We start from the raw sequence: 14,285 nt of genomic DNA, 5'->3' as shown, positions 1-14,285 counted from the left end.
ATTAAGATATTGTGTTTAGATGGACAAATTCCCACAAAAATTATGTCAAAATGCCCGTCTTGGTAAGTATCCTATAGCATACATAACCGGTCTTTATATTAATTATTTTTTTTTTTTGAAAGTATAGTTTTTCCATAAACTTAGCACATACTGAACTGTACCGAAACCGTGTCTCTAAAACCGTGAAACAAACCGAACAATGAAAAAGATTAAGATTTTTGCCTAGTTACGAATATTTGTTGATTCAGAATTAAGTGTGTATATTTATATACTGGTGTGTTGATATAGTCCAGAGAGAGTCGTCACGCGTGTCTCTGAAGAGATCGTCTGAGATCAAGGCACGGGCAGATGTTCAGAGGGGCTCTGTGGTTGAGTCTATGGACCCTGCTCTGAGTGGGATCAGACAACAGCTGCAGGGGAAAAGTGAGTTCATACAACACACAAACACTTCTGTTCGCTCACATACAGGTGCTCAACAATGTGGTCGATATTAGTGATTGACTAAGGCCAAGACCGATATATCGGCCGATATCTGGCATTTTTTTTATCTGTTGATGGGGAATGAAAACTTGTTTTCCCTTAGAATTAAGTGACATTTTCAGAGCCCGTTGGCAGATTTTTGTACTATTAAAAAAAAAAATATATAATTCAATTAATATTTTTTTTATTCTTGTTTTTATGTGAAACAGCTAGCCAGGGCAGCATTGCTTACTTTTTTATCACAGAAGCTGAGCATACAGGCAAAGATTTGACACATACCACATTGTTGGCTGCATTACGTTATGCACACTGTATGCATATACCCTATCATACGCATAAAACCCAAGTATACTTTGGGCTTAAAACTGATGAATCCATTCCTTGGCGCTCCCCTCTGGATGGAGGTCAGATTCAGGCCAGCTTCTACACCGAGCCTAGCATGCATCGTTTCAGTCATGTTAGCCGGCAGAAATAAATATGGAGATAGGCGACCTGTAAGCGGAAGCCGAAGCAGCCCAGAGCTCTGGTAACATTCTGCCCTAATTAATCCGGACAAGACCCGGTACCTGCCAAACTCCTAAATAAAGCGTTCTGTTGCACTGAGCCAATACATGCCCGGGATAACAGTGATTGGTTGTCAGGGACTCATTTCCCAAAGCTGGAATCATAGCACGTGTAAAATGATAGCTGCCCTCGAGTCAAAACACACACTGCTTTAATCATACTTTCACCTCCCGCCTTTTTTCCCCTGTGGTCTTAAGAAATGATATTGCCATGTGAGTGTGTAGATGTTTAAATATTTTCTTTATGGATAATACGCAAAAATTATTTTGGTACATTGACGTGACATTTGATAAGAGTAAACTGAGAGGCTTCGCTAAATTTCACCCGTCGATTTTAAAGATAACTACTCTGGAAGTGCCATTATATGGCTTCTTTTGTGTCATGTAATGTTGAAAGTCTCTGAAAACAGATGTGTTTCAGCCCTAATGGTACAAAAATGTGGACAACAAGGACTAGTTGCTGCAGGGTTTTCTGCACTTTTTCCAAGTTCTGTCACACCGGCGGTTTCGACCTATTAAAATCATTGCAAAAGTTGACAGCGAGAGCGCTCAGTCACAAAGAAGTGGTGACAATCGGTCCACGCTGGTATAATTATAGTCCGCAGTTGTTCCAGAAATGCCTACAGCAGTTAAAAACCACAGGAAGTACTATGTAAAACCTCATTTACTTAACTTTTGTGGGTCTGTTGTAACTTCTCCCATGTGACGCCCTCTTTTAAATGTTGAGTGACGTTTGGATGGGGGGTGAATATTTGTTCTCGGTGTCAGCAGAGTTTTTCCTGATACATAAACATAACAAGCCATTGCCGTGATCAACATTTACCCTGTTCTCCATATTTTCCATTGTGCCGCACCTGGGCTGCAGATGTTGGCTGGGGTTTGACATCCCATGTGTAGAAGCGATGCATTGCTGTATTAATATAGTCAAACATTTGTGATGAATGGTGTTGTGAGTGAGGCGTTAGAAATGCTAATTTAATCAGGTCTGCATCCCTGACTCTCACTCACTCACTGAATTTACTTTTTACCGTAACGTGCTAGTAGTATACCAGTCCACAACAGGGCCTGAAACTCTTGAAAAAGTAAGCTTTTTGTATAAGTGGTCTGTAAAAGAAGCTTTTTGAATGAATGTTTTTCATTCTTTTTATATGATATTATATGACTACATTACATTTTAAGGTAGTTTTCTGAAATTTGGTGTTTTGTAAATGGGTGCTATCATGTAAGCTTATTTTTATCAACATATTTAATGTGTCTCTATTGTTTGTAGTAACAGGAGACCAAATTGTACATTATTCCTTGCAAATGTCTGTTAAATTTACTGCTTAGGTTACAGAAAAACTTTATTATTTTCTTACCCAGAGCATATTTCTCTGAAACCCCGTGCTATTCCCACCCCATATCATAGTTAAGGGTCACAAGTGCCCATAAAAGCAGTTCCACCCATTTATTTGCCTCCATTGTCCTCTGGGCTTCCAGCCGATACTGTTCCCAGGCATCCCGTTGTCTTTTTCTGCAGTATCACTGCTGACTCCTCTCTCAACTTTTGCCCTCAGCGCACTCTCAGCCCTCTGATTATATTCATCCGTCAGATTGACATCAATCCCATGCTAGTATGCGGCACCTGACATTAATGTCATACGTTTCCACTCACTCTGTCACGGACAGTGGGCACCCAAATGGCGGTAATTGACTTTAAACACTGCTCTCATTATTGTGTGTGTGTTGTAGTGCAAGAGCCAGCCCCGCTGACGGAGATGGAGCTTCGTGTTAAATGGGAACAGGCTCTTGGTCCACATTACGATGTTATGGTAAGCAAAATGTAGGAGAAGTAATGTTAACAGATGCTAAGTGCGGCTTTCAATTAAACATGAAGCAAACTGCACATCAGCAAGAACTGCCTGCACTTACGCATGCTGTGATAAGAGATGTGTCGATCGACCAGCTTAATTTGGCTGTAAATTGCGTCAGTTGACTCCTGTTGGATTTGAGTTCATGTGCTGACACACTGTTATTTGGTTTTATTTACCAAAAAGTAAGTGTGTTGACGGCATTTTATTTTTACAGGTTGTACAGCTTGACCCTGTCATAGATGATGATATTGAGCTGCAGAAGTACTCCAAGGTAACATGGAAACCGTACAATTCATGGTTCATTCATCCGTTCATTCCTCTCTATAGTAGGGCATGGCAATCTATCAAATATTCATGATATATAGTACAGATGGTAGCGAGTTGGACACGTGTAATTCTTCTTTGTCTCACGACTTGGAAATATGACAGCATTAAGATATCAAGATGGTTTTTAGCTCGTCACAAGTTAATTCATTTCTTTGAATCAGTTTTTTTTTTTTTACAATGAATCGATTCAAAACCCTGAACAATTTGTTTGAATTATCACACAAAAAGATCTATTGAAGGTCCCAAAAAGCTTTGATCTATTCAAATGTTTTTAAAAAAATATATACTGTAATATTGGTGCATATAAAGAAAAAATATTTTATCCTTGGGTTCGTTTAGTGAAAAACCATGTAGAATTTTGATTTTACTGTGTTTTAGCACTTGCAAGAAACCCTTCTTGAGCAAACACTTAAATATCAAGATATATAATTAAATCTCGCCCAGCCATGCTCAGTAGTGATCACAATGAGTGAGTCAAACCATAAAAATTATGTTTCTACAGCTTCTCCCAATACACACAATGCGCTTGGGCGTGGAACTAGACTCTTTTGATGGACACCACTACATTTCCACAGTGGCTCCTGAGGGTCCAGTAGCAAAACATGGACTGCTTGGACTAGAGGATGAACTTCTGGAGGTAAAGTCATTTTAAAGTGCTTTAAACAGAATCTACACTGCCGATGTGTGTCTTTCTTGCGCCCTCACTCTTTGGCATTATGGTTACATGGGCTCCCAGGGTTTGGCCAGCCTACATCTTTGCTCTTGGCTTGCTTTGGTGAGCCTCTTCTCGGATGCTTTGATAACACTGACCTTTGCGTCCTGCCAGCACCAAGCTTCCAGGAAGGCTTGCGGCTGCTGTTGCTGCTGCTGGCCCATGGATGTTCTGGCAGGAGGGCTCCAGAGTCTGACCGAGGCCATCTGCATGACTGTCCCCTGCCCTAACCTCCCCACTTGCCTTGCTTCCGGCCCCTTCCCTCTAAACTTCCCCCTCCCACCTGACCAGGTGGCTGAGGGCCGCTGTGCCTTCAACCTGTTGCTGTTGGCAGGAGCCTGGATGGTTAAACCAGGGGAGATTTGCAAGGCTGCAGGAGAAGTGGCTTATAGAGAGATGTGGTGTACCTCAAGGCTACGTCCTGTGGACAATGTATTTGTTGAGTCTCTGAAGAATCATTTATGAAAATCCCACATTGAAGTGTAACTTAAATATCTTAATGTACTCCTCTTTGCCTTGCTAGATGCTTTAGATGTTCTGTGGGACAGCGATTGTGTGTGTGTGTGTGTGTGTGTGTGTGTGTGTGTGTGTGAGGGAAAGGATGTGTGGAGACTATGGCTTCCCCCGGTTTGGGCAGATGGCACAGTGCCGCCCGATTTGACATAGCAGCTTCAGGCTTGCCCACTTCATGAAATAGCAATCAAAGATGGCCAGTGAGTGCCACAAAGACAGAGTGTATTATAGTCACCAACCTAATAAGCTCCCCATAGGATGTTAATATGATCTGTAACATCCTTGACAAAGATTTTCAGTACGCTTGAGAGTAAAGTTTTTCCAAATAAAATGTGTGTTGTATTTACAGGTGAATGGCGTGCAGTTGTATGGGAAGTCCAGACGAGAAGCTCTTGCGTTCCTCAGAGAGGTTCCTCCTCCCTTTACTTTGGTTTGCTGCAGACGCCTCGCGGAAGAAGGCAGCGAATACCACCCTGAATCTGAAGAGTGGCACTCATCCAGCCCCTCAGCCAGCCTACAGGAGCAGGTAACGAATTCATCCACATAGAGAGTCCAAAATTAACTCGCAACATCTGCCAAATGCAAGTCAAAATTGGCTTTGGCAAGTTACTCTGCATTGGCCAATACTTTCAAAATAAAACTGCAAAATAATGTATACCTGCTCATTTTGTAATAATTTTACAGATTGAGAATAACCTCTCCATGTTTGCCAAAGATACAAATCTACGTGACGGCATGAGGGAAGAGTTTCAGGTTTGTCCATACCTTCTAATGCAGGGCTCTCCAAACAGGACCAAGTTTGGAGACCCCTCCTCTAATTAAACTTCATACCTGGATTATAGCTCAGCGGTTCTCTACTGGTTTTGCTTCAGGATCCAGATTTTTAAATGTGGCACCAAAATTGTTTAATATATATAAAGTTAAAAAATATATATATTTTTAAAACTAAAACAAAGTAATTACAAAAAAAATACAATTAAAATAATTATTATCCAATAAATTTATTAAAATGTATTTTATTTATCCCAGAAAGCTAAATTACAATATGAAAAAATTGTAACAATGCATAAACTTGAGCAATTGATTGATTAAGTGACCCCAACAGAACAGACCTGCAACCCATTTTGGGGTCACAACCCACCAATTGAGAACCACTACTAACTGGTTGTGATTTGTGCTTTTCTTTTCATGCCTGTCAGGCATCAGCAGTGGAGCAAAGAGTTAGCGATAAAGAAGAGCCCCTAGAGCCAGGTGACCCTGAGAGAGAGCAGATGGATGAGGAGAAGGATGATGATGATGAAGAAGATGAAGGTGAACTAGCTCTGTGGTCTCCAAATGTGCAGGTGCTAGAACTAGAGAAAGGAGAGCGAGGTCTTGGCTTCAGCATACTAGACTACCAGGTGGGGAATTAACTCATTTCTGTTTTGTTTTTGTTGTTTTTTTTTAAGTTTTTTTGGGGGGGGGGGGGGGGGGGTAACTCTGAGAAAAAACTTAAGTTCAATTTACATTTCAGGAAGTGTTTACAAGAAGTGTTGAGTGTTGTCATCTCCATGGAAGAATTGACACAGTCTCCTTGCACCATAAAACCAGCTAAAAATGAATAAAAAATATGTAGTAAAAACAAGACCAATCAAAGTTCAGTATGCAAACAGATTAAAGGACAAGAGGTCCAGTCACAATTAACTATACAAGTATTATGATGACGTCTTCATGGTCTTTTACATTCTAAAAATATTCCATTATTGTGAACATGTATGTTAAGTTTAGGTTTAAGTAATACCGGAATTTTTGTCATCTGCAATTTAGAACAGAATAGGGCTGCAACTATTGCAATTACTTTGATAATCGATTAATCTAATGATTATTAGAACGATTGATCATCGATTATTTCACTGATAAATCAATTAGAACTTTGGTTAAAAAGAAATTGGTTAAAATTCTGAGTTATACATATTCTAACAAATAAAGGTAATAATGTCAGTTTTTGAAAATCATATTATGTAATTTTCAATTATTGTACAATTAATTTATACAAATAAATATATTTGGCACACAAAATGAGATGACAAACAGAGAAACTCTCATTCACCATTTATTTAGCTATTTGAAAAAGTAACTTCACAATTTTCTATGAACTATCCTTTAAGTGGGGGAAAAGGAGACCAGACTCGATTAATCACAGGAGTGATCACAGGAAACGTGCGTTGCTGTCACAAGTCATTGGACACTGAACAAAAGAAAGCAGTGAAACCTTTCTGACTAGGGCCGCCGCTGTTTATCTGGCCTTGCGCCAGCCATGAAACCCTTTGCTCTACTCACTTAGAACGAAAAGCTGCTTTCCTCCTTCCTTCATTAGCCCTCTAATCAGGGTTAGTACATAACTGCACGTTGATCCTGAATCAGAAGTGATCATGTAATGAGGCCACTTAGAATGCAGAACCTCTCCTGCAGACCTGCACTTCTCTGGTCCTGTGGGACGCCTCGTGTTTTATATTATCCAGCAATGGGTTCCAATTGATTTCATGCAGGAAACAGTATTGGCAGGAGAAAAGCATGCCTATGCTTTCGCAACTTCATCAGGACTATAATAAATGGCCACTGCATCGTGGCAAAACTGAACAGAGATCATATTTTAATGGTAAGATATGCTTCTTTCCTCGTCAGAGGCAGCTGTGAGTGATGGGGGGGGCCACGGCGACATGGACAGAATTACATTTGCTGCTTAATGGCAGTAACCTGAGCAGTGATCCTTTAAATTCTTCCTTTCTCTTCATCACTCTAATAAATGAAAGAATGAAGATAGAGCTGGGATGAGGAAACTCGGAAGAGAGTCTATAGGCTTGATGCGATGATTTGCTGACTCAAAGTCCTTTTTTTTTCCTCTTGTTATTATGAGATTATAGTTTGTTTTTGCAACATGAACAAGTACGAACGAATTGCATCAATACTGCATCAACACTGAATTTGAGATCATCTCATCCCCACCAAGGCGAGCAGACAAGAAATTCACAGCCTTGCAACTTGGATCATAGATCATTGTCGTGAAAAGGTTGAAGCACTAAAGCTTACTTTGCAGATCTTCTGGAGCAGTTGCTGGTGCACCCTGGGGTTTATTGGAAACCATATTGACCTGTGTAGCTTCCTCTCTGTCAAACTCACCATCTTTGCTCGGCTCCAGCTGAGCCCCCTCCACCTAGCCCTGTCTGTTGGCTTATCTACACCAAAACTAACGCTTTTCAACCCGAGGGCCTGATGCATGATGGGTGGGAATTGATCCAGAGGAGGGGGTGTAGGCGTTTGAAGTGAAAGAAGTGTTAAAATGTCCATAAATGTATGAGCTGTAAGGAATTGCCAGAAAGACGAAAGTGAGCAACTCAAACTATGCAATGATGGGTACGGTCTTCCAGCTCTTCTAATGGAAGAGGAATCTCTCAACCTTTCTTCTTGACTTCTTTTGTTTCCCGCGGCGGATGGGCTAGGGCCTCTCCAGTCTGCAAGGGGGAAATTGATTTTGCCACTCTCTCCAGTAAGAGGCCTGAGCTGATAAGGCAGAGGAGGCAACCTCGAGACCTGCAGACACGCTCGAAGCCTTCCAGAACCTTCAATCTCTCCCTCCTTCTTACCACCCTCCTTCTCTTCTTCTCATCTCAACCACTAGTATTACCCCTAATGCAAGCAGACCTTGTAACTGCAGCTAGATTGATGGGATCCCATGCTCACACTGACAGCTGGAAACCAGGGACTTTTTTTTTTACCCTAATGACACCCCTGACTGTGACTGAGTGACGTGAAGTGGCGACGGTGAAATCATTTGAGTCACGCCTCAGGTTTTTGCTCTTACAAGTAGGAGATCTCGAAGTAAGAAGAGCTACATAGCAATATGAGAAGGACCGCTTGGTAGTACTAGCAATCCTGGTAATGGAGATTAATGAAGGTCTTCTTGAAGCCAAACAACTGATCTGAAGGGTCGGGTTGTGGTGGTTTTGTTTTAAGTAGGATTGTACTCTCATGGCCATTTAAAAGTCATTACTACGAGTTTTCGCTAACATTTGAAGTGTGCATATGAAGTCACGGTGCAGCCAGGCACAACTGAAATATGACTGAGCAGCTCTCCCGCGAAGGGTTTAGGATAGATGTAAGCTGCCCAAAGGGAACATGGCTTAGCGTAACTTTCTGTTTGGGTAGGATGTCGGCCCTACACCAGACTCAAAAAGTGAAATGACTCCCTTCACAAAAATAATAAACTTAAAGAACAGGAAGAATTTGAACCGCAACGTTCTCCGAAGGTTCTTGCATTTACAAATGCCATTTTCCACGGAATCATATACATTTACATGAAAGGCCTTTTGCAGGTGGGCTGTAAACCTTTGGTGGGCAAAACAAATTAGTTTGAAACTTCGGTAGTGAATGTATGGCTCCAATAATTCATGCTGTCCAAACAGAAGAGATCTGAGGGAATGCATTTTTGAATCATTTCGATGGTTCAAAGCGCCTAACCTGCACATCAATACAGCATTTAGTCTCATCCAGTGAATGTTTTAAAGGAGAGTCATAAATCATCCCAGAGTGTTATTATTTATTTATTGTTGTTTATTTATTCTGTGGCCTGAAGCTGCAGAAACTGACCAAGGGCTGTTTTATAACTGTCACAGGAAAATAAGCTACCAAATCGACTATAGGACACCACCCTTAATTTGAATATGTTAAAGAATGATATGCATTGCGCTTTTCAGCCGTGAACAATTGTTCTAACATTGTGTTGTCATTTCGCAATGGTGTCTTGCAATATTAGGATCCAGCTTGTAGCAGATCCAAAGAAAGAGGTGTCTGGATTCACTACCATTGTCATGCCTGCACTGTCTGTGTCGCCTGTTCTTATGCACACAGCTCTGCCTACAGCTATAATGAACAGCTCCTAAGAGCCATTACTTTTCTTAATGTGAACTTTTCATAAATTAAAGGACCTTTTTCCACTATCAATAATTTTTGTGCAATGGAAAGATTCAATGGAGGTTTAATGTTCTTCATGGAACCATAGATGCCAATAAATAATCGTTATTTTTAAAGTGTAGTTTCAAGGAATTTATCTAATTGTACAACATGCTTGTCCATGCCATGGAAGTGGTACCCTATGTTCTTTTCTCAAAGCAACTACAGTGAGAACAACCAAAAGATGGACTGAAAGAGAAAAGAAAGCAAAAGGCAGATGTCCTGGAGTTCCTGGTATTCTGTTCAGCAAGATTGAAGGTGATGCAGAGCGCAGGAGCAAAACGGATGACTTGACCTGCTATTGATTCCTGTGAAACAGCAGATTTACTGTCGGCCTGACACCACGCTGAAGAATTTCAACCCATTTGACAAGCAGGGCCAGCCAAGGGAATGCTTGGCACTCGGAGGAGACAGTAGCCAACCTTAGCCCAGCAAGAAATATGGGATTTCCAATCCGGCCGCCAATGCTCATACCCATCTGTTAGCTAGCCAACAGTTTCTGCTTGAGCAGTTTCCCATTGAGAATGGGCAAAACATTTCTATCTAGATATTTTAGATCGGTCGGAGGCCCTATGTCTCACCTGGTTGCCCGTTGACGGAATCATTGGCAAACAACATTGCTCTAAAAGTTGCCCTGTGTATCATCACCTTAAGGTTATGTAGTCCACGGTAAAACATTGTGGCATGTTCGTTTGCGTTGACCCAAACTAATTTAATCCAGTTTTGATTATTTTATGCTGTCAGTGGTTGTGTGGAAACTGTAATCTGCACCACCCGCTAGGGACTTCTGGGATTGTCGTTTTCTTTGGATCTAAAAAAGTTATTCACACCTTTAACATGGGAGACAGCTGCTCCCCCAGTGAGCCATGTACTATATGCCATCTTAATCATATGTGCACTCAGATAAAAACATGAATAAGAAATGGAGCAACCTAGCTCACTTTCTTTCCATCTCTTGTGTGAACATCCTTACTGATCGGTATCTTTATTCCCTAGCAGGTGACGTATTGTCATATTAGGGGGCCCCTTGTGCTTGCCTGTTCCCCTTGCCTTTTTTCATAGCTGCTCTACTGACATCACTGGCCATGTGGGATGAGAGCAGGGCTTGGAAAGCAAAGCACGCTTGGCTGGAACCCGGCAGCCGGACAATGCAGCCTGTGTCCTCCTAAAGCGCCAGCTGGAGTGGAACTTCAAATCCTCTCTCCAACTTTTTCCTGTCTTTTTTTTTCCCTCTTTCTTTCCCTTCTAGCAGGCCTCAGTTCATCTTGCTCTGAAATTGCATTTCTCTTCTCGTCTGCTTCCCGTGCAGCAGTGGCTCACTGGGTAATCAGGGGGCAGTAATTACCGGGTTTGCTAACCCACTTTTAATGGTTGAGCTGGGTGAAGTTTCCCGATCTGCTGTCCGCAGTTTCACTCAAAAATCCTTGTCAATAATATATTATCTCCTTTTTTTGAGTGGTCATTGTGGTCTGAACCTTGACATGTCTTTTGTGGTCTTGTCCAAAAAACAACTCCAGATACTGAAATGATTAAAAAACAACATACTTTTCATTTATAACATTACAGTAGAAGAGATTCATGTCAGAAATCTCAAAAAATGCAAGGATCGCCCATTTGTCAGGTCTTTTGACATGGTTGGATTGTAAATGTTCATGGGCAGATAGATGAGATTACTAATGACTGTGCTCCCGCTTCAGTTTTTACTCTGAAATAACTACTTGTTAATCACTTTTATATTGTCATTCGCCACATAAAAGCCGCCCATATGGGTCATGAAATATATTGTTGGAGACATCAAATCGGTTGAATTGCGGTTTTATGGCAGAGCTCCCCAGAGATGTGATTGATACCATAGCGCTTGGGATGTTGGAGTTGGCCTCATTTGGCCTTTCACTCTTTTGGAAGTGGATTTCAATGCAAAGCTAGCCAAGTCATTCCTGTTGTAAAGTACATATGTGTGAGGTTTTCTCTAAGTAGCATTCAAAAGGTACCGCATAACAGGAATGACCCATTTGCTTGTTTGTAAATTTTTATGCTCTGCTTACACAGGTGCTGTTTTAATTAAATGTTTGTATTACAATTCAAGCATAAATGAAACTTCAAAAGGCAGTCTTCTTGATCTGCTTTTTGATGTGACTGTGATGTATAGGTTAAATCAGGGTCACCATTGCTCCTCACTTTGTTCTCATGTTTCTTTTTCCCCTCTGTTTTTCTGTTTGTGTGTTTGCGTTGGTCTGCATTGCCCTCTGCAGGACCCTCTGGATGTTGCACGCTCTTTGATTGTCATCCGCTCTCTGGTGCCTGGGGGGGTGGCGGACAATCACGGGGGGCTTCTCCCGGGTGACCAGCTGGTTTTCGTCAATGACACTCATCTGGAAACATGCTCTCTGGCCCAGGCCGTAGAGGTCCTCAAATCTGCTCCGCCTGGGAGAGTTTACCTTGGAATCAGGAAACCACTGGTGGTAAGAGCCACTATGTAATTATGGCCTCATACTGTTAACATTCAGAGCTGGAAGTGTTTATTTGAGTAAATATTTAAGATTGTTGGGTATTTCTTCAACGTATTACTTTGGATTGTGGAGCTTTATAGTGTTTAAATGAGTGATTTTATCTTATTTTAAACTTTATCTCACAATTTTTCATTACATTTTTGTGCTATGTAAATCAGATGTTTACCCATGAATGTGAATTAGGTTACTGTAACACTGTTAGATGAACATTATAAAAGCATGTTTGGCTTTTGGTAGTTAAATGTTTGGTTCATCCTGCTATTGGCACAGTGTTATATATGATATGTCCGTTTAGTCACTAAGTTTATTTTGCATTGTTTTGTGTCTGTGAACTACACAGGCAGAGGTCAAAGGCAGTGGGCAGCAGTCCTCTTGGGCTGTAGAGGGCGCTGATGAGCAAACAACAGCAAAGCATTCCGTCACTCTACCATCTATGCAAGAGGTATTCAGAATACTCTTTTAGTTCACTTTTTTGAAAGCAGTTAATACATATTTTAGCATTAAAATGACATTTACAAAAGACTTCTGTTTTAAATAAATGCTGTTATTTTTTAGATTTCTATTAAGTAAAAAAAAGATCATAGTTTCCACTAAATATTACACTGTAACTGTTTTCAGCATTGATGATAAGAAATGTTTCTTGAGAAGAAAATCAGCATATTAGAATGATTTCTGAAGGATCATGTGACTAAGACAGGAGTAATGATGCTAAAAATTAGGCTTTGCATCACTGGAATAATTTTAAAATAAATTAATATAAAAAAATGCTTATTTAAAATTTTGATATTTCTCAATATTACTGTTTTTACAGTTTTTTCAAGCAAATAAATGCAGCCTTGGTGAGCATAAGAAACTTCTTTCAAAAAAGTACACATTTTACAGATCCAAACCTTTTGAACCATAGTATATATATGTACATTACATAAATACTATAATCTTATATTCACATATACAGTATACCTTATAAAACATCCCACCGTCTTTTATACATATAAACTTTTAATAACAAAAAAATCTAGTAAACAGTTATTGTATATATATGGTACTGCAGGGAGGTTGCCAATTATAGACTCTATATTTTAAATAATTTTTAAATCAAAACAATGTAAAAATACAACATTAACTTTAGCAAAAGCAGAAGTTAGTAAGCTAAAGTTAGGCTAAATGTTTTGTTGTTGTCATGAGAAAAAGTTGAAGACCCCTGGTCCAACATCTGAAAACACACTTATGTCCATCAATATGTAGCAAAGAAACCCCAACCATCAATATGTAGCAAAGAAACCCCAACTACAGTCGTTATTAAAAAAGAGATCCCAAGCGAGAAAGAAAAAGAGCTCGAGCAAAAGAAGATGAGTGAGAAAAAAGAGGAACAAATGAGCAAGCCTCATGAGAGAAATCTTTTTAGAGCTGATGCATGACCCCCTCTATGGGCCTTTGAAATGTATCATATTATCCTTGAATTTTAGCATAGATGTAATTGAGGCAGCCGAGTCAAGTGCTGCTGTAAATCTACTCAAAAAGAGACTAATTACGCCATTAAGATTTTAGACTCGACACATTTTTCATGGCAAATTGGTTCTGCTCGCTGCAAGGGTGAGTGAGAAAGGCAGTGAGTCGGCTTGTTGGAGCATCGTAGGGGAAAAGTGCGCTTTCAGCTCTTATGATCTGTATGTGTGTGGAAGAGGGAGAGGAGGACAAGCTCTGGCACCCTGTTGCAGGGATAGAAAGAGCTGCTTTGTATGCAGCAGACAGATGAGAGGTGAGATGTCTCTACCCTCCACGCCCACTCCAACATCAGACGTTTCTGTTAGCGGATAATTTAGGGGGGAGAAATGTTAAAAAGGGGTTTAAAGTAGCAAAAGGTTTCACTATCAGGAGTTTCGGTGTGGGGGGGGGCGTCTCAAAAAAATTATCATACTGTAGTACTATTAAAGGGATTTTTCAACCAAAAATGATCTCCTCAGAAAGTAATACATAGTCTTGGACTGAGTTTAGTTTAACTCTTGGACTAGCTTTCTATGAAAAAACTAAAGATGCCATTTTTGAGCATGAATTATATAAATATTAACATTTAACAGGTTCGAGTTTAGCACAGCTCTTAGGCCTTGCTTTGACTAAAGATTGCATTTTTTTAGCATTGTTTATATAAATATGGACTTTTTAGCTTGTATTTGGTTAATATAGCTCTGTGGTTCAAAATTTTGGATTGAATTTCTTTAGAGGAAAATCTCTAAAAAATATAAAAAATATTTTACCTAAAATGCAAATTCTGTTTTATTTTTCCGTTTTTCTGTGGAACCGTAAAATAGATGTTTAGTAGAATGTTCAAGCTGTTCTT

At 40.2% G+C, this 14,285-nt stretch overlaps 1 protein-coding gene across 13 annotated transcripts in view; it reads left to right on the top strand.

Moving 5' to 3' along the window:
• Window positions 1-14,285, top strand: part of patj (PATJ crumbs cell polarity complex component) — a 106,633-nt gene that overhangs the window by 15,052 nt on the left and 77,296 nt on the right. For all 13 annotated transcript variants that reach the window (XM_059544011.1, XM_059544012.1, XM_059544022.1 and 10 more), the window contains exons 13-21: window positions 289-423; window positions 2,775-2,854; window positions 3,111-3,167; window positions 3,726-3,860; window positions 4,798-4,974; window positions 5,133-5,201; window positions 5,648-5,848; window positions 11,690-11,899; window positions 12,288-12,389. In XM_059544011.1, the coding sequence (XP_059399994.1) occupies window positions 289-423; window positions 2,775-2,854; window positions 3,111-3,167; window positions 3,726-3,860; window positions 4,798-4,974; window positions 5,133-5,201; window positions 5,648-5,848; window positions 11,690-11,899; window positions 12,288-12,389 (1,166 nt within the window). The remainder of the gene's footprint in view (window positions 1-288; window positions 424-2,774; window positions 2,855-3,110; window positions 3,168-3,725; window positions 3,861-4,797; window positions 4,975-5,132; window positions 5,202-5,647; window positions 5,849-11,689; window positions 11,900-12,287; window positions 12,390-14,285) is intronic.

Source organism: Carassius carassius, chromosome 48 (assembly GCF_963082965.1).
Source record: "Carassius carassius chromosome 48, fCarCar2.1, whole genome shotgun sequence".
Classification (NCBI taxonomy): domain Eukaryota; kingdom Metazoa; phylum Chordata; class Actinopteri; order Cypriniformes; family Cyprinidae; genus Carassius; species Carassius carassius.
Note: the sequence above shows the minus strand (reverse complement) of the source record. Positions and strands in the feature narration are given on the sequence as shown.